At 38.3% G+C, this 23,936-nt stretch overlaps 1 protein-coding gene across 4 annotated transcripts in view; it reads left to right on the top strand.

The window, feature by feature from the left end:
* DENND2C (DENN domain containing 2C) overlaps nt 1-23,936 on the top strand; it is an 89,738-nt gene that overhangs the window by 31,368 nt on the left and 34,434 nt on the right. For 3 of the 4 annotated variants that reach the window (XM_016429100.2, XM_016429099.2, XM_056819238.1), the window contains exon 2: nt 22,421-23,431. In XM_016429100.2, the coding sequence (XP_016284586.2) occupies nt 22,575-23,431 (857 nt within the window). In that variant the 5' untranslated portion in view covers nt 22,421-22,574. Of the gene's footprint in view, nt 1-18,741; nt 19,942-22,420; nt 23,432-23,936 lie in introns of those variants that run through there. The other variant, XM_001373068.4, reaches the window with a different exon arrangement.

Here is a 23,936-nt window from a genome sequence, read left to right as displayed (position 1 = left end):
AATGTTTTCCTGGACATCAAGTCTACATTAAATGTTAGGATGTTTTCCTTGACATCAAGTCTACATCTTTGCAATTTATACCCATTGCTCTTAGTTCTACTTCTGTGTCTAGATAGAGCAGATCTACTCCCTCCTTAGATCCTGAAACTCATCTCTTGGTTAAGGATCTTCAATTCCCTCAACTGACACAGAGTCAGAGATTCCATCATCCTGGCTGCCCAGAACTGAATATGGTCCCCTAGAGGAGGTCTGAAGAGAAGAGAATACAGTTGGATGATTACCTCCCCATTCTTGGAAGATCACATTACATTTTGTGGCTGCCACATCACCCTGCTGATTCATATTGAGCTTTCAGCCCACTAAAACTCCCAGATCTTTTTGAGAACAACTGTTGCCTCACCATGCCAGCAGAAAGTGCAGATCCTTGGCACATTCCCTTAATCGCTTCCTTCCAAGTTAACATTGAATGATTAGAATACACTTTGGATTCATCTAGATGACTATTTCTTAATCCTCCCAACTGTACGATCTAGGTTTGAATAGAGTTTTGAATTTGGACTCAAAGACTAGAGTTAATTCAAATCCTCCCTGTGTGAACTTGGACAAACCACTTGTGGGTGCTTTAGTTTTCTCATCCATGAAATGGAGATAATAATAGCACCTCCCTCCCAAGGTTGTGGTGAAGATCAAATGCAGGGACTATATAAATGCTAGTTATTATTATTAGTAGTAGTAGTAGTTTTTTCATCTAAGAATCAGGCTCTCCCCTTTCTCATAGGGTTGTTGTGAAGATCCAATGAGATCATGTATGCAATGTGCTTGCAAAACTTAGAGAACTATATAAATGAAAAGATATTATTACTTTCATCTGTTGTTCATTTGATTTTCAGTTGTGTCATACTCATTGTGACCCCATTTGGGGTTTTCTTGGCACAAGTACTAGAGTGGTTTGCCATTTCCTTCTCCAGCTCATTTTACATATGAGGAAACTGAGGCAAATAGAGTTAAGTGGCTTACCTGGGTCACATAGCTATTAAGTTTTCTGAGAAAGGATTTGAACTCAAGTCTTCCTGACTCCAGCTCCAGGGCTCTATCTACTGCACCACATACCTGCCCCTTATTTTCAGCCAGCCTACCTTTTTTTCCATTGAGTCTACATGAATAGCTTGAGAATTTTTATAAAATTATTTGCTAAAATAAAGCAAAAAAAAATTGTGTTCTCTTACTGTGTCCAAAAGCGGGGTGGAGGGGGTGCAGAAAATGAGATGGGATAAGTCTTCATGACCTTGGTCTTGATATAGCCACGATGGTTCTTTTTTATCTGACTCTGAAGTCTTCTAGGAAAGCTGCTCATTTTTGTCAAAGACACCTTCAGTGTGTGCACAAACCATTTTCATGTTTAATACCAACAAAAGAGCAGGTGTTTGGATCAAAAGTTTCTGACACTATCAAGTTCCACTTTTGTTCTTAAAAAGCACCATTTGTGATTTCCCCCCATTATTTTAGAATCTTCTTATTCTTTTAAAAAAGTTTAAAAATTGATTCCTGAATGCCTTAAAATTGTCACCCATGACATGGATTTTTCCTATATAAGAGGTCAGCCCTGTTTTCTTGACTTCATTAGTATATGTGCTTTTGCCATTTTTTTTTGAGGGAAAGGGCAGGTCTTTTTTTGGAGGGGGAGGGAGACCCCCTGGGCTACATTCCTGTGGGATTCTCTATCATGTTCCTCATCGTCCTACAGGATCTCGTCAGCCCCAGGACTCACCTCATCAGTTTCTTCTGCTCATGGGGCTGCTCTGATTGGAGAGAGTGGAGATGGAGAGCTCCTTTTAGAATCTCCATTTAAGGAAGAACAACTATCTCTTTATCTCCTGTTTAGCTATATTCCTGTGAACTTTGCCATGACTTTCCATCTTCCTTTTCCCATGAGATTCTAAGCTCCCTGAAGGCAGGAATCGTCTCTTCCATTTTTCAAAGATTTTCATTGCTAACTACAGTGCCTGGCACAGAGTAGATGTCCAATAAATATTTATTGACCATTTCAATTTAATAGAGAAAAATGTAAAGTTCTACACTAAGATTTTTAAAGATGAACTTTACAAATAGAAGGAGGGAGCAGGGCTAGAGAGCAGTTGGTAGAACACAAATATGAGGGGAGAATTAATGGATTACAAACCCAATGTGAATCAGTGATGTGATGAGACATCTGAGGAAGCTAATGCAATCTTATACTGTATTTAAAGAGGTGTAGCCTCTTTTGGAAATAGGTAGGAGATAGATGGGTTGGACACTGCCCTGGTCAGACCATCCACGGATTGTGGTGTTCAATCCTGGGCATTATTATGTCTTCACAAAGCTGGTCAGGAACAAAGATGGCGGCATCCAAATGTAGTGGTTTCACCATGATGTCGATGAGGGCAGAGCATTGTAAAAATGCTGACAGATCCGTTCCACTTAACATTTATTTGTTGTCCTTCTGGTTTCATCTACATATGATCTTATGGTAATCTGGCTCAGCCAGATCATGAATCACACCAAACTTTTCACAGGCAAAAAGTGTCTTCACTGTTTTGTGACACAGTATTATTCATAGTCTTGGGTTCTCCTCCTTTGTAGTGTTTTGTGAATGATTTTGTGCCCTAAAATTGTGTCATTCATCAAATTCTAAATTCATAATTGAATTGTCCTTTTGCCTGCATGTGTTTCAGATTGGAGAGGAGGTTAGGTTTCCCAACTAATACCGTTTCAGAACTAATTTTATGTGACTTCTATGGTCAGAAAATGGTTATTGACTCCATTCATTCTCCTTCACTTTTTAAAAAAAATTGATAGTTTGCTTAATTAGAATGAATGGAGGTATTTTCTTCTCATCTTTGCCTTTTCTTGTGACTTATTGTTTACTTTGTCATTGCAAAAGAGGAAGGAGATTGCACAGGATTGGGGAAGAGTTTTTATTTATTTTGCTAGAATTGTCTAAGGCTGTAGCAAACCTAGGCCCAAAGCTCTTTTTACTAGTGTTTTGCTGGCTGTCTCTGGGCCCTTTAAAGCTCCCCATCATCTGTTTGTGATTAGGAGAAGGACTTTGGTGAAGGAATTATTTTTCAACACTTAATGACTATTTTAAGGTAGTAAATTACAGGAGGAGATGGTCTGTGTACCCCCTACCAGGCCCAGCACAATTTCTTGAACATCAGCCACCAAAACAAGTATTCTAGTTCATCCACTAAAGGCCATATATTTTCCTTTGATCTCCTCAATCACAAAATCAACCAGCATTTATTAAGGGACTTCTGTTGGCTAGACAATATGTTTATCACTGGATGAAAATTATGCTGAAATTAAAAATCAGTGTGAAAGATGAAAGAAGAATCCTTCAGGTTCTCATAAAGAACTCATGTCCTCTTATCTTAGCAAGCTTGATTAGCTGATAGCACAACCCACAGCAAATTAGAAACAGTAAATTAGAGAGGGGAGGTAAATACTACAGGCAGACATAAATGGTGGCTTACAAATGGTAAAGGGAGACCCGGAAGAAATAGGTATTCAAAAAAGCAAAGACTCAGGCCATTTAGTAACAGACAAATACACACATATATATGTATGTGTGTGTGTGCATATATATAGTCTCTTGTGATCTAAAGTGTAGAACTCCTTGCACCAGGACATGTTGTCTCTATCTAGCTACCCAGAAAACGGAACTTTTCACAACCCCTTGAACCCAAAGCGTCCCAAATAGCTGGGATTTTATTGTATTGCCTATGCAAAAGCCCCTCTCCTCTCTCTGGTCTGTTACTTCTAATCTTCCAGGGAATTAAATGTTATGGAATTAATGGAATTAACTCTACTTATATGAAACTATGTGTCTTTAAATGCATATATGGTTGTTGATTCATTATGCCATCATATATAAATTTACATAAAATTTCAGTGTTTTGTATTAATGAGAAGAAGGCTAATAATATTCCTATAAAGTATGGAAGATGATCCTTTCTGTTCAAAGGACAATATTTGAGTGGTAGTGATCCTTTATATTTTACAGAGACTCTGGATTTCTCCTTGGAGATCTTTAGCCATCTTTTGCATAAAATTTTTTTAAACCCTTATCAATACTGTGTATTGGTTCCAGCAGTAAAGGCTAGGCAATGGGGATTAAGTGATTTGCCCAGGGTAACCCAGCCAGGAAGTATTTGAGGTCACATTTGAATTCAGGATCTCCCATCTTTAGGCCTGACTCTCAATCCACTGAGCCATTCAGCTGCCGCCATATTATCTCTATCTTGAAACATGCCACTCTGACGACACCAGAAGTTACGGATAGTGCCCAACCTGGAGACAGGAAGACGGAAGACTAGATATAGCTGCAGACACTTATTAGCTACCTTTTTCACTTCACCCCTGTCTGCCTCAATTTCCTCATCTGTAAAATGAGGATAATAATAGCCCCTCTCTCACAGGTTTGCCATGAGGATAAAATGAGATAATATTTATCAAGAACTTTGTAAGCCTTGGCATGTTAGAGAATTTTAGCTATTACCATTTCTCAATTCCATATAGCTGTGTCCTCCCAAGAGTAGAATAGTTGGAATCTCACCAGCACTTATTTACTCCTGATAAACATCATGGCACCAAACTTGAAACTGGTAGTTTTGATGCAAGCCTACAATTAAATAGGATATTCTTCCACTCACTAGAGAACATATCTCATTGATCAAATATGTTAGAATGTCAATAGGTGACAACCTGTTCTAGATCGCATGGCCTTGTGAGAAGGGTGACTGGCTCCTTGGTGGCCAGCCTGGAATGTTGGTTTGACTTCAGGAGGCCGAGCATAACTTAAGACATCTTTAGCAGAGCCTTAGTCGCTGCATGACAAGCAAGAGACTTGAAACTCATCCCAAATTTTGGGTTCCCTCAAATCCATGATATTCATCACCTGTAAAACAATTTATAATATAGAAGTGTTGCCATCCCCCAATTGATAAATGAGCAAAGAAAAAAAAACCCATGAGCAAACAGTTTTGGGATGAAGAAATCAGAGACACATGAAAAAATGCTCTACTGCTTAGAGAAATGCAAACCAAAATAATTCTGGGGTATCATCTCACACCCATCAGTTTGACTAAAATGACAACAGCAGAACATGTCAGATATTGGAGGGGATGTGGAAAAGTGGGAACACTAATACACTGTTGGTAGAACTGTGAATTCATGCTACCATTTTGGAGAGCAATTTGGAATTACACCAGAGAGTTATAAAACTTTGTATACCCTAAGAACCAGCAATACAATTACTGTGTCTATTGTCCAAGGAGATGAAGGAAAAAGGAAAAGAATGTGTTCCAGAATATTTATAGCAGTTCTATTTGTGGTGGCAAAAAACTGGAAATGGAGATGTCCATTGTGAAATTAGAATCTGTTACCCTAAAAACTATATTCTCAGCAAAAACTACAATTCCCAGAACCCCACTCACTTCCCGTTGTTATACACTGATGTAGACAGGATATAAATTGGGTGGAGTTCCATGTCTAGCTCTCTTTCCTTCCTGTGGTGGCTTTGGTGGAGCAGACCCTTTTGATCAGGTAGATTAGCTTGGGCATGTGGTTCTATTTTGTCAGATAATTTTTGTGGCATATAATTGTTATGGAATGCTACTGCATTAATTTTTTTAATTAAAAATTTTGATTTTTAAAAAACTTACAAAGAATAACATGAAACAATAAAGAGTGAAATGAGTATAAGCAAGAAAATATTATATACAGTGACAGTTAATTGAAGGATAACTTATGAATGTTCACTTCCCACAAATGAACTGAAAAGCAAAAACATGAAAGACATAATCTATATTTAAATATCTGTTTGCCAGATGATGCTTTCTATGGCTTCGGAAGGGGAAGGAGGGATGGGGATATCTAAAAATTAATTCTATTAGTAAATTTTTAAATTAAAAAATAAATGTTTACTCACTGTCATATATATATATATATAAATGTTAAATTTCATGTTATAATATATCTAAATAATATATTAGAAAGCAGAATAAAAAAATATCCTATGAAAGGTTAGACTCATTGTTTTGGTCTCTACTTTTTAGCATCAGATCATCCATGCATATGCAATCACAAATACTGGTGCTGATGAGTTCATTAACCCAAGGTACAAAGAACGTCTCTAGTACATTGAGTGGGCTTGACCTAAGCAGTGAAATTTAATTTAAATTTTTAATTTTAATTTAATTCTTACAATAACATTGGCATCATTTTCTCCTGTACCCTTGGCTTCAAAAAGTGAAGTCCTATTGGCATTTTATTTATTTATTTTTGCATTGAAAAATGCTTGTAGTACTCTGAGGCTTTGATAAAGTGAAATCATATTGTAGTTGATCATCACATTCGTTAGCTTTTAATGAAGTTCCCCCGATTGTGAATAGACTTTTCATTAACATTAATTATACCATGTAAAATGAACAAATCGGAGTCATCTAAAGTCTAAAAGTTTCAAAGTATTTCTAGCAGCACTTTGGTGATAGCAAACAATTGGAAACAAAGTTGATGCCCATCAACTGGGGAATAACTGGCTCATGAATGAAATGGAATGTTACTGTACTCTAAGAAATGACAAATGTGATGAATAGAGAAAAGCATTGAAAGACCTGAGGAAATGATTCAGAGTGAAGTGAGCAGAGCCAAGAAGACAATATATCCAATGACGACAATAATGAAAATGGAAAGAATTGCAACAACAAAAAAATTAGAAGCAAATGTTGCAAAATTACAAGGAACAAGCACGACTCATAAGAAAACAGAAGAATATGCCCTCTCTCCTCCCTTTGTAGATGTGAGAAGGTCCACAATTGTAGTACATTGCATATATTTTCAGGCTTTTTTGAGAAATTAATCAGTTATGTTGATTTTTTCCTTTTCTTTTTATGTCTTCAAAAATATACCTTATTACATGGAATGGATCTCTGGGAGAAAGAAGGGGAAGGATACTAGGGGGAACTACAGTGATATAAAAAGATGTCAATAAAAGTTTATTTTTTTAATTGAAAAGTTTATTTACCTTTCACTTTGGGATATTGAATATTTCGTTTTTCCCTTCCTATGCTAAATATTCATTGGATCAACTCAAGAAGGATGCTAAGCAATGGGTTATCAGGGTAGAAACTTTCTCTGATGATGTGAAGTTTGGTTTAGAAATTAATTTTTAGGGTTGTTTCTGCCTCCTAGAGAGAACCCGATTGTGATGTTTATACATGCTTAGAATGGACTGAGCTTGGTTTTGATTAACTGTTGAACAAACTTCAAGGCTCTTTTTACCTAGAAGGGTATCCTTTCACTGAGTTTTATAAATAGTCAACAATGATGAACTGCGCCTGGTATTTTCCTTACGTAAATGTATGTTTCAGAAGAATACTAGACAAAATTAATGGAAGTGAGTAGAATCTCAAGAAAGCCCTTTTATGCCCCACTGTGTAACTTCCTTTACTTCCTTGCCTAGAGTTTGTAGAGAAGAGAGAAACAGAAAAAAGCCTTTGCTGGAAATATTATTGTTTTAAATATATTCTTTTTAATAAAAACTTTGAATTCATTTTAATACTTAAAATAAGTCTTTGCCCATTTAGCCCTTGGTACTTCTTTTCTAGGGATGATTGTTCTCAATCAAAAAGTGCTTTATTCTAAGTGTGATATTATTATATTGGACTATCCTGATTCGAAGTCTTATAAAGAATATAGATGGATGGATCCTATAATACAGAGGGGCTGACCTGTGTGTCACAGATATATTTAGAGAGACATGATCTGCGATCTGACCCACCCTCTCTCTAAGGGATATTTTTACAAATTTGTGCCATTCAAGAGCAATGACTGGACATTCACTCCTTCATTCTCTGAGATTGAGGAGGGCTGTTGACTAGAATTATCTATTACACCTCAATATATCTATAGTCTAGGAAGATAAAGTGCTTTTTTTAGGGGTTCAGAATAAATTTTACTTTCCTTGGTCATTCTAAAGGGGAAGGTAATCGCTTTCTCTCACCAGTTTACCTCTCTCCCACAAAACTCTTGGTATACACAATTGGAGAATGAATAAGCCCACTGAGTAGAGTAAATAGTAAAGAGAAATTTAAGGAGTTCAATGGATGAGAGTAGATAAAAGAATACCCAAGAGTAAAAGAAATGTATGCTCTGGAACAAGATAAAATAATGCAAAGGGTATAGGTACTAGGGAATCAAGGGGCATGTAGCAGGGAGATGCTGGTTTCCCTATATTTTGTGACTCCAGGGAGATCTTCCATCCTTCATTCAAAAGTCCATGCCTTGCCTCTCTCTCTTGCTTGTCTCTCTTGAACCTCCCTTTCTGTTTCGTGTTCTCTTTCTCAGAAGTCTACACCATTACAAGAGGGCTTAGGGCTGTTAGCCAATGAAGAGTTATGTCTCCATTCATTTGTACAGATTAAAGTGTCACTAGGATGGCCTTTGGGAAACCAACTCATTTTGCCTTTTGACAGGTGTTACATTCTTGGGTACCTTGCCTCTTTACTTGGTATTGCCTTCAGGGACAGCCAGGTGGGTAGGCTGTTAGGTCTGGAGAAGGGAGGTCCTATATTCAAATGTAGTCTCAGATGCTTCCTAACTATGTGACCCTGGGCTAGTCATTTAACCCCCATTGCCTAGTTCTTACTGTTCTCCTGCATTGGAACTGACACTTGTATTGATTCTAAGACAGAAGATAAGGTTTTTGAAGAAAGGAAGGAAGGAACTATACTTCTCTCCCATTTTTGCAGAGACTAAATGGTGAAAGATGTCTATGGTTGTGGAACACTACATTTATTATCAGACCTAATTGACGTATTGGTTTGTTTTGTTGAAATACCTTTTTTTCCTTCCTGTTTAAAAACCCTTTTGTTAGAAAAGATGGCTTTTTGGATATTTAATGGATGAAGAATACATTTGGAACTGAAGGTAATATAAAAATAAATCAATAAAAATTTTTAAATGAAATAAGGAAGGAAGGAAGGAAGGAAGGAAGGAAGGAAGGAAGGAAGGAAGAAAGAAAGAAAGAGAAAGAAAAAGAAAGAAAGAAAGAAAGAAAGAAAAAGAAAGAAAGAAAGAGAAAGAAAGAAAGAAAGAAAGAAAGAAAGAAAGAAAGAAAGAAAGAAAGAAAGAAAGAAAGAAAGAAAGAAAGAGAAAAGGGAGGGAGGGAAAGAGAGAGAAAGAAAGAAAAGGGAGGGAGGGAAAGAGAGAGAGAAAGAAGAGGGAGGGAAAGAGAGAAAGAAGAGGGAGGGAAAGAGAGAGAAAGAAAAAAGAAAGAAAGAAAGAAAGATAGATAGATAGATAGATAGATAGATAGATAGATAGATGAAGGAAAGGAAGGAGGAAGGATGGATAGGCAACTATTACTATCCATAAAAGGAAAGCTGAACATGAAAGACTCTCACTGTGCATTAACAAAAGTTTTAAATGGGATTCAGTAACTTATAACTACTGCTATAACCTACTGAGAGGCTGGTACTCAAATCTCATCAGAAATAAAGCAGGTGTTTTATATTTCACTTGGGCTCTGCACTATCCAAACAACTTCTAGAACATGTCTGCTGATAAAATAGGTAGGTGTAGACCAGCTCTCTCATTGATGACTTTATTCTCCAAGAGCACTAGAGAAGTTTCCAGGGTCTCCTCATCCCTCCAAACCTGGACCTTGAGGTTAATGCTTGGTTGATAAATTAGGAAGGGCAGAAAGGGCAGCCATTGCTCCAGATGTAAGCTCAAAAGGTTAAATTCATGTTCTATAAGGGGAAAAGTGTTGGGTATGGGGAGAAAGGACACTCATTTTTCTACCCTCCTCATAGGGAGTTTAGGGATAAAGCTTACTACTTGCCAAACAGGAGAGCTGAAGTCAAGAAATTGAGCCAGAAGTGGTTTCTACTTTTAACTTTAACTGAATCTTTGAGTCTTTAATTGAAATACCCCATCTCCACTGCTAGAATGAGGCAGGAGGAGAACCAAGGAACTACTCATGGCTTGCCATGTCAGTCAGTCAATCAATTAATTAATATTTATTAAATGCCTACTATGTGCTGGTATGCCATATCAAAATACCAGCCCCTCCTAGCATTGGGTCACCACAAGTCTAAACCCCAAATTCTCATATGCTTAAAAGAACCAAGAAGAAAAGTTCTGTCCTTGGGATAATCCCCCATTATATAAAGTTCTGTTGCTACTGTCTTCCTTCCTTGCGTTTTCTTTTATTTCATCCTTTTTTTTCTTTCTTTCTGGCATTTTTAAGTTTTAAAATTTTTATTGGTTTCTTTTATTTTTATACTGCCTTCAGTCCCAAAAATATTCTTCCTCCAGTAATTATCCAAAAAGTCACCCCTTCTCACAAACACATCAGGTAATAAATGTAGTGTTCTACATCTATGGTCTCTTCATGTCCAATCTATGTTTAAAAAAATGAAAAAGAAAAAGGGGCGAGAAGTAGATTTTTTGTTTCTTCTGAGGGGTTTTGTTTCATTTCAACGTACATTGTGTTGTTGTTGTATACACTGTTTTCTTGTTTCTGCTTACTTTGCATCAATTCACGTACATTTATTTACCTCTGCTTCTCAGATTCTTCATATTCATTGTTTCTTATAGCCCAGTAATAGTCATGGGTGTTGGAGCCAGCTCAGCAAAGCTCAAGCCCAATTGTTAATTTTTAGTGTGAGCATTTGCACCTCAGAAATCAGCAACTGGCTGCAAATCAGAGCTTGATTTACTGTTTTGTTGATTGTCTAAATATAAGAAAATGTTAACAATGCAGAGACAGGTTGTTAAATATTTACCAGCACATTCTTGTATGCATGGCTTGAGGTCTGCAATAATGCAGTAGAAAGCTTGGGAAATAAGGGTTTCACCAGACAGGAGGATTCTGTGGCAGCAGGATGGTAACAGCAATTACTGGTATTTATGTAGGTCTTTAAGGTTTGTAAAGTGCTTTTACATGCATCATCTCATTTGAGGCCACAACACCCAAGAGATAAACATCTACTTTGTTTCCAGTCTTTGTTACTACAAAAAAGTGTTGCTATAAAATATTTTGGCATATATGGGAATTTTCTGTTTTTGATCTCCTTGGGGTCTGGGCATAGCAGTAGAATCTCTGGGTCAAAGGATGTGCTATAAAGTTGGTAATAAGCAAATTAAATGTGTGTGTATATATATATATATATATATATATATATATATATATAGTATGTATGTATATTTATATATTTGTATATTGATATATGTTTTTAAGATATTTATATTAAATGTATATATAAATGTATATATAATTCTATAATATATAATAATATATATATAAATAAATTAGTGGTATAGGGAAAAACATATTGGACTACAGAAAAGAGGTCCTGAGTTCAAACTCTGGCCATGTCATACCACTTATGACTGTGAATAAATCACTTAGCCCCTCTAGGCCTGGATTTCCTCTTCTATAAAATTAAGAAATTAGAGCATGTGACCTCTAAGACCTCTTCGAACTCTCAATCTCTATGACTCCATAATAAATGCTTGTTAAACTGAGTTCATAGCTCCACCAGTAATATAATAACATTCCTGTTACCCACAGTCCTGACAATATTAAATTTTATTGTTTTGAACTCCCTTTATTCATTTCATGAGTCTAATGAGGTGGTGTAATGGATAGAATACTGAGCTTGGAATCAAAAATCAGTTCCTGAGTTCAAGTCCAGCCTCAGATGCTCACTGTCTGTGTGACCCTGGGCAAGTCACTTAGCCCTGTTTGCTTCAGTTTCCTCATCTGTCAAATGAGCTGGAGAAGGAAATGGCAAACTATTCCAGTATCTTTGCCAAGAAAACCCCAAATGGGGTCACAAAGAGTCAGGCATAAGTAAAATGAGTGAAAAAAACCCCAAAAATTATTGAACTAATTATTACATTGTAAAACTTTAAGTCTATACATTTTAAAAAGATAAAATAAGGGTGAAATTCTATCTAATAAAGGTGAAAAAAATGAGGCTGAGACCATTGAAAAGTTCATATGAGCAGTAATAAGAACCTAATTGGGGGGGGATGACTCTGTGAGCAGAGAGAAGGGAACTGATTCCAGAGTTGTTGTCTGAAAGGGGCAACTGGGTGGCTCAGGAGACAGAGAGCCAGGCTTAGAGAAAAGATTTCCTGGGTTCAAATGTGACCTCAGACAGTTCCTAGCAGCCCTAGGCAAATTACTTAACCCCTACTGCCCAGTCCTTACTGCTCTTCTGATTTGGAACCAATACATGGTATTGATTCTAAGATGGAAGGGGGGAGAGAGAGAGAGAGAGAGAGAGAGAGAGAGAGAGAGAGAGAGAGAGAGAGAGAGAGAGAGAGAGAGAGAGAGAGAGAGAGAGAGATACAAAGGAAGAAAGCAAAAAGAGAGAAGGAAGGAAGGAAGATATAGATAGATAAATATATCCATAATATATCCATATCTCTTCCTTGTCCATAGGAACATCATGGATGATTTGGTGAAATACCTTAGCAAATCCAGGTCTATGATAGATGTCTTGTCTGTGACATTCTCTTGTCCTACCAGTACAGTAACCTTGTCCAAAAAGGAAGTGAAATTAGTCTGAGGGTGGAGGGGAGGGAGGGAAATAATGTGATTATTGTAACCAAGAAATAATGTTCTAAATTGACTAAATAAACTTATTCAAATGGGAAAAAATAAAATAAATCTCCCCTGCAAATTAAAAAAAAAAGAAAAAGAAATTAGTCTGACTTATTCTTGTGAAACTCGAGAATTCTTCTACTTCTGCTCCAGAAGCCCTTTCCTCAATAATGGTTTAACGTCCCCATTGCCTCCTTTCAGTTTCCTTTTAAACATTCTCAGTCCAGAGAAAGAACTGTTGGATTTGCCTTTTCACATCAGTGTATTTACAGTTTTGGTTTGGGGGTTTGGGCTCTGTATGAGTGTTCTCTTACAACAGTGACCAATTTGGAAGTGTGTTTTGCATGACAATAAAAAGGACAAATAAACGTTCTCAGGTCTCCATAGTTCTGGGGGGCAGAGGGGGCCTTTTACTCAACCCTGTGAACCCATCTAACCACTATTTCTATTTTCTTCTCATAGCTAAACTTTTAGAATGGGCATTTTTAACCTACCATAAGTATTTATTTCCTCAGCCCTCTGCAGTTGGTCATTAAAACCACATTCCCAAAACTGCACTAAATCCAATTCAATAAGCATTTATCAGTCAATCAACCCATACTAGGCGCTTGGTGCTCAAGGAGAGTCAAAAATGAAAGCAGGTCCTGCCCTCAAGAAGTTTACATTCTTGTGGGGACAGAAGCAATGTGTACACAGATGAACAAATCCTTTTATTTTATCATTATATTATATTTGGGGTTGGAGAGGGAAAGTAATAATCAAGGGGGAACTTGGGAAAAGCCTCTTGTAGGAGGAGGCATGAACTAGACTTTGATGGGAACGAGGGGTTCCATGAATGAGAGATGGGGGGAGAAAAGCACTCCAGACTTGGAAATCAGCCTCTATAAAGACATGGCAGGAGGAGGATGTAGCAGACAGGGAACATCTATTAGGGCAGTTTAACTAGAACATATGAGTATATATAAAGGGGACTAATGAGTTATTGGTCTGGCTGTAACCAGATCGTAAAAGTTTTTCAAGGACAGACATTTACATTTGATCTTAAAAGCAATAGGAATCCATTGAAGTGTCTTTTTTCTTTTCTCCTCTCCTCTCCTCTCCTCTCCTCTCCTCTCCTCTCCTCTCCTCTCCTCCCCTCCCCTCCCCTCCCCTCCCCTTCCCTCCCCTCCCCTTCCCCTTCCCCTTCCCCTTCTCCTTCCCCTTCCCCTTCCCCTTCCCCTTCCCCTTCCCCTTCCCCTTCCCCTTCCCCTTCCCCTTCCCCTTCCCCTTCCCCTTCCCCTTCCCCTTCCCCTTCCCCATCTTAGATGGATGCAAGTATCAGTTCTCAGGCAGAAAGGTGGTAAGGGCTGGGCAATAGGGTTGTTAAGTGACTTGTCCAGGGTCACACATAGCTAGGAAGTATCTGAGACCAGATTTGACTGAAGCTTCTTGAATTCGTAAGTGAAATTGTTAGAGCTGCATTTTGGGAATAATTTAGTACTTGTGTGGACAGTGAATTGGAAAAGAGGAGAGACTGGCTGGAGAGAGAACAATGAGAAGGCTGTCGCAATAATCTAGGCAAGAGGTGATGAGTGCTTAAAGTAGGGTGGTGGCTGAGGGAGTAGAGAAACATTATTGAGATGGCATCAGAGAAATTTGACAATAATAAGTATTAACACTTACAAAGTACATACTCTGGGTGCCAGGTTCTTCACTTTGCCCAGGATCACCCAGCTAGGAGGTGTCTGAGACCAGATTTAAATTCTGAGCTGCCCCCTCCACCTCACCCCAGCCCAATGGCAGGACTCCTCCCTATCATCAAAATAACAAAACTTAGTTCAGGTGGAGTGGGGCTTTGTCCCTCTCTTCCTCCCTTTGGTAGCTGCCAGCTCTTAAGTCCATTCAGCAAAGGAGGCATTTCTGGGGTTTAGGGTACCATAGACACGCAGTGACTCTCTCAGGGCTGCTTTTCTATAGTGCACCCCAACTCTGACATCCTTGTAGGGCAGCACTCACAGCTGGACTGCCCTCTGACTGCCCCTTTGCCTCTACACCCACCCATTGCCGACCTCACTCTGCCATTTTCCCAGAAGAACTCATTCCTAATTATGGCCCTGTGGGCAGCTCATCCTTTCTCTAATGTGTCACCCGGAAGTCCGGATGCAGCAGGACCAGATCAGAGTACAACATACTGTCACCTCACTGGGCTGGACATAACTAGGCCTCTCATATGGCATTTGCTTTTTTTGGATTCCACCTCCACTGATGACTCACCGAGCTCACTTGGGAGTCCAGTTTAAAAAAAAAAAAATCCTACTTTTTCTTTTAGATGTACTGATGGTTAGCCACATTTCCTCCCTCTCTTCTTGATGGAATTAATTTTTCCTGTGTGTGTGTGTGTGTGTTTAAATCTTTACCTCCTATCGTAGAATCAATACTAAGTATCAGTTCCAAGGAAGAACTTCTGTCTCTAGGCCTGGATTTTTATCTACTCAGCCATCTAGCTGTCCCTGTTCTTCCTTCCTTCCTTTCTCTTAATTTTCTTCCTTTTTTTCCTTCTTTATTTCTTCCTCCCTTTCTTTTCTTTCTTTCTCTTCCTTCCTTTCTTTTTCTTTCTTCCTCCCTCCTTCTTTTCTTTCTTTCATCCTTTCTTTTTTCTTTCCTCCTCATTTTCTTTTTCTCTTTCTTTTCTTTCTTTCTCTTTCTTCCTGTCGTTTTCTCTTTCTTTCCTTCTTTCTTTTTATCTTTTCTCCCTTTTCTTTCTCTTTTCTTTCCTTCCTTCTTTCTCTCTTCCTCATTCTCTCTTTTCCTTTCTCTGTCTCTGTCTATCTTTCTCTGTCTCTCACTCTCTGTTTCTGTCTCCCTGTCTGTCTGTCTGTCTGTCTGTCTGTCTGTCTCTCTCTCTCTCTCTCTCTCTCTTTCCTAACCTTCTCTTTCTTTTTTTTTAAACCCTTACCTTCCATCTTAGAATCAATTCTATGTATCGGTTCCAAGGCAGAAGAGTGGTAAGGGCTAGGCAATGGGGGTCAAGTGACTTGCCTAGGGTCATACAACTGGGAAGTGTCTGAGGCCAGATTTGAACCTAGGACCTCCCATCTCTAGGCCTAGCTCTCAATCCACTGAACTACCCAGCTGTCCCCTCTCTTTCTTTTTTAAAAACCCTTACCTTCCATTATCTTGGAATCAATTCTGTTTATTGGTTCCAAGGCAGAAGAGAGGTAAAGGCTAGGCAACAAAGTTTAAGTAGCTTGCCCAGGATTACAGCCTGAAGTTACATTCAAAAGTGAATGTAAGTTTTACATTCATCCCTATTTAGTCTTGTCTAAAAATTCTGCCCAGCATTCTCTCCAGCCTTTTGAATCTTGACAGTCATTTTCTACATGCCTCTAGTGTTCCTACACTCGGCTTTTTTCCTAGGTCATTTCACATTTCTTGATTTGTTATTTATTAATATTTTCAAGTAATTTTACATGCATGTTTTATTTTCACTACATTGCAAGATCATCATGTGGGAAATTGGCTATTTTTCCCTTCTCTTTGCTAACATTTCATATGTTACTGAAGTAAATGCTCACCCATACCCTAGACCAGAGATAGTAAACCTTTTAGAGATGGAGTGCCAGGTTCCGCCCCCTTCCCACCCCCCAGACTGAGTGCCATGCTGGCCCTCCCCCAAGATGGTATGCCCTGCTCCTCCCCCTCATCGAGGGTGTTGGGTGCACCCTGCCCTACCCTTAACTCACACAGGGGAGGGAGGAAGCCATTGGGCTGCTGGGATGGTGAAATGAGGAATGTCCTCAGCAAGTGTAGAGAGGGGGAGGGCAGTGGCCCCAGCTCTCTGCTCCCCTCCAGCTCTGCCACCTGTGAGCTGCCCACCTTACTCTCTCTGTGCTTCCATTGGCTTCTGGGCAGAGGGGCAGAGGATGGGGAAAATTGCCCTCAGGCACTGTGGAGAGGAGGAGGGGAGCAGCTCTACTAGAATCCCTCTACCTTTCTAGTAATGAACTCTGGAGGGGTGGAGGAGAGGGAAGCCAAGTGCTCAGAGAGAGGTTCGCCATAACTGTTGAAATAAACCAATATTTACCAATTCTATGGCTTCAGAATTATCTTAGATTGGAGATTTCTTAAGGGCAGGAATGGTGCCATTTTGTGTTGTTTTATCACTCTGACCCCAGCGCCTAATACAATGAAATAAAGAGGGTGGCTACTTTATTGTTCAGTTGAAAAAGTACAACTCTTGAATTTAAGTGACAATGAGAGAAACTGAAATCCCATTCCTCAAACAGTGGTGTAGGTAAATAAAGGAGAAAAATGAAATTTGCTGAATCATCTTCGACTATGAGTTTCCTTTTTTTTTTGTCTCCATGAGCTCATCAGCTCCTGTAGGGGTTTAATGACCATCCCTGTACAAATGACTCAGAGATCTCTATATCCCAGCCCTGAGCTTCAGTCTCATACATCACCTTTTTCTCTTTCAAACCAGGAATCAAGTAGACATGTTAAACGAACATGTCCAAAACAGAACTCGCTATCTCTCCCCTCAGTGCCTCCCTCTCTTTTGAGGGGTTTTCTAAGGGACAGCCCTATAAGATTAAAAATTGCAAAGAAAGTATCATTATGCATTAGTGAAGAGTTTCCTCCCTGGAAATTCCCTATACCAGTAAAATTGTAAGTTGGCTAAAAAAAAAAATTCTTACTGTTGAGGATTCTACCATCTTCCCTGATACCCAAGTTTGTAGCCTCAGCATCATCTTTAGCTCCTTACTCTTGTTCATCCCACAATATCTATTCAGTTGCCAAATCCTGCCCCTTTTTCTTCCATATCTATCCACCTGTCTCTAGTCACATAGCTACCACTCTCGATGAGGCTCTCGTCATCTCTCACCATAACTTTCAAATGGTCTTCCCAGACTCTCACCTCTTCCAAACCACATTGATTTGTTCAGTTGCTTTTTCTCTTGTATCTGACTCTTCGTGATCCATGGAAGGTTTTCTTGGCAAAGATACTGGAGTGTTTGCCATTTTACAGCATGAGAAAACTGAAACAAGTAGGGTTAAATGATTTGCCCAAGATCATTCAAGACATTTGAGTTCTCATTTTCAATGGGCATGAAAGAATTGTAAATGAAAATACTACCTTTTTAAATAAAGTTCACATTTTATATAATATTTGCATCCTATTTTAATAATTGGCCTCTTACCTCTGTGTCTTCTGAAAAAAATATTGTAAAATATATATTTATATAATATTATATGTTTATATTTTATATATATATATATATATTTAATATTCTTTTTTGTACTAAGTAGTCTGAGTTCTTGTTTAGCCATGGAGTTGCCCTCATGTACCAATAAATATTATATAGTTTAGTTTGAAAAAAAAACTACTAGCTAGTGTCTGACAGCAGATTTAAACTCAGAAGTCTTTCTGACTTCCACCCTGGCGTTCTATCCATTGCTCACATCCACACAGTTACTAAAATTATTTTCCTAATGCACAGATCTGATTTTATTACTCCTCTATTCATTAAATCCCCCAAACTCCCTTTTTTGTCTAATCAATTATATCAGTTTTTGGCATTATGTCATACATCATTATGTCATAAAATGTCAGTTTGATAAATCAAATTTGTCTAAGTCAATTATGAATTCCCCTGTTTGGCATTCACAGCTTTTCATCAGCTAGCTCTATGCTTCCTTTCTGTTTTTATGGTATAATGTTTTCCATATATCCCATCATCCAGTCAATTGTCTTCTTCCTGTTCCTCACCCAGAACCCCATGCCTAGAACGCATCCCTCCTTACCTCCACCCTCGTCTGGCTACCTCCAAGAACCAGCTCATGTTACCTTCTTCCAGAAGCCTTTGTGGCTGCTCCTCTTGAATTCTCTTTCAAGAATCCTTGTGTCTGCTTTGTTTACATTTTGTATATAATTTGGTATAACATAGTTTCCCCCCTAGAATGTAAACTCCTTGAAGGAAGGATCTGTTTTATCTTTTTTTTTCTTTTTTAACCTCCATTTGCTTAGCCCACCAAGTAAAACATTGTTAGTACTTAATAAATTATGGTTGAGTAATTGATTAATCCAAACTTCACTCAGTAAGTTCCTAGCTTATAAATAGAATTATCTTGCAGAACAGAATTGATCCGAAAATATAATTTTTTAAAACCTTTACCTTCCATTTTAGAATCAATACTGTATATTAGTTCCAAGGCAGAAGAGTGAAAAGGGCTAGGCAATGGGGGTTCAGTGACTTGCCCAGGATCACATAGATAGGAAGCATCTAAGGCCAGTTTTGAACTCAGGACTTCCCATCTTTAGGCATGGCTCTCTATCCACTGAGCCACCCAACTGCCCCCCTGAAAATATGATTTTTTAAAAAACTCATGTGATCTGGTTTCATTCTAAGAGATACTTAAATAAATTTATTATTTTAGAGACTTATTGCTAGGCTCCATCTAACTTTTATTTAAATGACTGGAAATCAACTGAGAAAAAATTGAGAAGCAGGAATCTCATTTTATAGCTAAAAACCAAGGGGGCAGCTAGGTGGATTGAGAGTCAGAGCCAGAGACCTGGGTTCAAATATGGCCTCAGATACTTCCTAGCTGTGTGACCCTGGACAAGTCACTTAACCCCCATTGCCTAGCCTTTACTGCTCTTCTGACATGAAACCAATAGACTATTGATTCAAAAACAGAAGGTAAGGGTTTTAAAAAAAACCTCATAATCCATAAAAGGGAAAATGCTCATCTATTAGATTTTGAAAGGTGGGGAAGAAAAATCTCGTTTCCAAAAGCAGCCCAACAAAAAACAACTAGAACAAAGGAGCTGAACTGTGTGGCCACTGCACCCTGGTGCAACTGTTCCATGCCCTCTTCTCACCACATGGTTCTATCTTCCCCCAAGCCATGCGCCATCTTCCCTGCAGGCTTCTCTGCATGGGTTACAGGAAAGTCGATTCCAATTCCTTCCCATCCGCACTGGCTGTGCCTATGAAATGACAAGTGGGTTTTTGTGTTCTTTTTATCAATTATGGTCAGCTGCAGTGACAAGGGAGGCCAGGATGCTTTCCTGCCCGTTAATCAAGGCCACACAGACAAAGCTCAAGGAAGGATGACCCGTGGCTCAGGAAGTTTTGAGTCAGTTGCTATTTTAAGTCGCACACAGTAGAACTTGAGCTCAGGACCTCATTCAGGATGGAGGGGAAAGTTTTCAGCCAAATCCTACATGTGAGGAAACGGCTAATGGGCCTGACTGAGTGAGACCTCTGTGTGAAAGGAAGGCATGTGAGACAGTGGCTGTAAGTATTCTTTTTCTGCCTCGTTTGCTGTTTTGGGTCCTGGGTGTGGTGGCAGTGTGGGGAGAAGTTCAGGTTTGGGACACAGAAAGACTGTTAATGAGCACTCTGTCTATATCTATATAGGCCACCCTGGTGGCAAGACTGCGATGGGACTTTATTGTAGATTAGAGTGACCTGAACATAGAAGGGGAAACCAAGAGGGGCAGCTGGTGCCATCCAGCCCGTTTCCAAACTGGCTCCTTCTCTGCTGGTTCCACACTTTCAATTTATGTATTGTCTATCAAATCAAGTCAACAAGTATTTATTAAACACCTGCTAGGTACAAGGTGCTGGGAATGGAAAGACAAAAGTGAAAACAGTTCCTGCCCTAAAGAAACTTGTGTTCTATAGTCTAAATTAAATTAATTTTATTTACGGGAAATAGTCTAATTAAATAGTCTAAATTAAATTAATTATATGAGAAAATGGGAAAATAGTCTAAATTAAATTAATTCATTAATTAAAAAACAACTTGTGTTCTATGGGAAAATAGTCTAAATTAAATTAATTAATTAATTAAAAAAAAAAACCTTGTGTTCTATAAATCATGTAACCATGGGAAAATAGTCTAAATTAATTAAATTAAAAAAAAAACTTGTGTCCTACTGGGGAAGGGGTGAGGGGAGGCAGGAAAGCCAATAGGTTCAAAAATAAATAAATAGTCACTTGGAGAAGGGAGATGGTGGAGAGGTACCGATAGCTGTAACAGAGGATGAAAAAATGGAGAAATTCCAAAAAGAACTTGACAAGACCCTGCAATCTAAATTGTTTTCCTAAAATAAGAGTTGACATTTATAACACCATACATAAGATTTATAAAGGTTGGGAGCACAAGTATTATCATTATATCTACTTTACAGATGAGAAAATTGAACCTCTCAGAGGTTATATGATTTGCCCAAGTGGGGAAGCCAAAACTTGGACCTAGATCTCTAAGCTTCATAACAACAATCTTTCTCCTATTCAACTCTTTTCCTAGGCCACCAGGTGGTCCATTGGTCAGAGTTAGTAGTCCTAGAGTCAGGAAGAACCTGTGTTTAGAGGCAGCCTGATTCACTTACATTCCCCTGCTAGGCAAGTCATCTAACCCCCGTTTGCCTCAGTTTTCTCATTTGTAAAGTGGGGATAGTAATAGCATCTCCCTCCCAGGGTTGTTGGGAGGTTCAAATGAGATAATATTTATAAAGCACTTAGCTCAATACCTAGCACTTTTAAAGTTTTATTTATTTAAATTTAAATAGTTATTTATAACAATAAATATTATTACTTACTATTATGACAACTTCTGTTTGCCTCAATTTCTTCAACTATAAGATAGAGATAAACACTGCACCTATCTCAAAGGGCTATTGTGAGGATCACAGGAGATAATATTTATAAAGTGCTTAACATAGTACTTGGCACACAGTAGGTGCTTAATAAATGCTGTATTTCCCTCCCCAATCTTTCATTCACTAAGATATACTTTTTTATAGCTGTTTTTTTTTTTCTTTCCTGGGTATAATAGCTGGGACTGAGTCCTCTACTTAGAAGTTTAACCTCTGGGTTTTGTTAGCTCTCATGTAAAATGATCAAAATGACTCTAAGGCTCATTTTTAGGATGCTGTGAAAACCTTTATGAGAAAAAAAAAGTTGTAGATGAAATTAATTGTGGGAGATTTTTATGACTGACCTCTTTCGGGGGGAAGGCACTTCCGTGTTTCAGAAAATTAAAATTTCATTTATTCGACAACCCTTAATACAGATACAAAGCACTATGCTAGGTGCTAGAAGAGATGCAAAGATAAGTAAGACATGTTCCCACCCCTATGAGGTTTACATTAGGGGAAAATATCACAGAAGCAAATAACCAATGATGTGCAATAAGTGCAGAAGCATAGATAAGTTACAAAGACCTTTCATTCTTTTAATTAATGCTGAGCTACATTCAATATTTTGGGGAATACCAGAGGTAAGGTTTTCATAACACTGTATATTACCCTCTTTCAAAGGATATCTTTTAGAAGTTGTAGTATTTCATAAACCAATGGGGCATTTTCACATGTGCAAAGCAAGTATACTATTTAGTGGCAAGTACTTCAGTATTCCCAAAGATCTGTGATTTGTCAGTATGTCTACCCCTTCCATTACGTTAATATAGTAGGTGGTCTTTATGATTTGCAGTGGCCAAAAATCATTTACTTGCTATCAACATACCTTTTGATGATTAGCCTCTTTGTGGCTTAGCGAGGCCCAAGGCCACAAGCACAGTTGACCTTGGGTAGTCAGATCTAAACTAGAGGCATTTCCAATTTGGTAGGATGGGCTGGAAGAGAATCAATGAGAGGCCTCCTCTATGCCACGATCATTATAGTAGGACTTTAATGAAAGTACTTACTTTACGGTACTTTACCATAAAACTGGGAACTTATAATCATTTTTTCTTTTCCTTTTTGAATAGGACTGTTCCAGATTAAGCTCATGGTTTTTCTACAAAAGAATTTTTTTAAAGCCATTTCAGGTTGCAGATGAAATGGAAATAATACAACCATTGGGATTACAACTGAAGGAGAAGAGGATAATAGCCGTTTGCCAATTCCTGCAATGAAAGCTTTATGAAAATCCAGTCAGTTGACATGCACCCAACAGGGAATATGGATCTTGGTTTTTCCCGTTCTGCTGTCCAGACACTCTCAAGAAGCCATTGCAAGAACATCAAACAAAAGATCTCTCAGTGGGAAGGAAGGACTAATGGTGGCTCGAATCCAGAACAAAGGCAACTGCGGGACTTTGGAGTTAGGTATAATTGTAACCGTGATGTTTTTTCTAAGACAACAGTTGCTTCTGTAGGAAAGAGTAAAAAGTTGGAACCATACTCTCCAAATCTGGGACTGGATCTGAGGGAAGAAGAAGAGGTCAAAGATTATGATCAAAGTGAGGATGAAAATGAGAGACATGAATATGATTCAAGTTTATTTAACAATGAAGCAGAAACCAAATGGGTGTGTTCTCAGGTCAAACAAATCAAAAGCTGTAAAGATGATGTTTTGAATCCAGAGAATACATTGCCTCCTGGAAACTTTTATACCTCAAGAGTATTGTGGAAGAAAATGGAAGCACTTCCTCCAGATAAAGTCTTGAATTTGTCTTTAGAAAGCTGTGGCTCACCAGAGAAAGAACTAGATTTCAGAGTTCTGGATAAGCCAAATGGAATAACCAAGAGTTTAGAAAATGTTTACTCTGACCCTGAGGGACAAGAAGCTGGTCCTTCTATAAACCCTCTGCCAAAGCCTCGTAGGACATTCAGATATTTATCTGAAACAGATGGTTTGCCACTTAAAAATATTAACTGTGGAAGAGAGTACTGGGACAAGCAGCCACTGGATAAATTGTTTGTAGAGGCTACTGTGCCTTCTGCTCCAGTTCTTGAAACAAAGAAATATGGTGGAAAAATTAGAAGGCGATCTAAAAGGTTTGTCTCATGTCATTTTATAAATACTGATTACAAGTGTTATGCATTAGACTAGATGGTTTCTAACATCCCTTCCAATCCAGAGGCTCTGTGATACTGAATTTTCATTTAGTAGTTGAAGAGTTATAGAACTACTTTTTCTTCTTCACAACAGAAATGGTACCATTTTCCTTCCTTTGGTTACAGTCTTATTTTGAACACACTGACAATGAATTACCTGAGAGAAATAAGTAGAACAGGAAAAAGTGGAAGGACAGGAACTAACTAATGTACTAGCTTAGGGGCAGCAGCATAGGCTAGAAGCTCTGAACTAAGAAGCTGAAGCTGAAGCACATACTTGGGGCCACTCTGTGAAACATTCAGAACTTAATTCCATTTTCTTTTTTTAAACCATGGTTTGGACTATTATAAAGAAAAAGTAAATATGATTGAATAAAAGCTTTATAAAAGTTTAGCATTTTTTTCTCACAGTATGCCCAAGGTACCTAGCTAGCTTAGTCTATCA

The sequence above is a fragment of the Monodelphis domestica genome, chromosome 2 (assembly GCF_027887165.1).
Source record: "Monodelphis domestica isolate mMonDom1 chromosome 2, mMonDom1.pri, whole genome shotgun sequence".
NCBI lineage: Eukaryota > Metazoa > Chordata > Mammalia > Didelphimorphia > Didelphidae > Monodelphis > Monodelphis domestica.
This window is presented reverse-complemented; position numbering and strand designations above follow the sequence as displayed.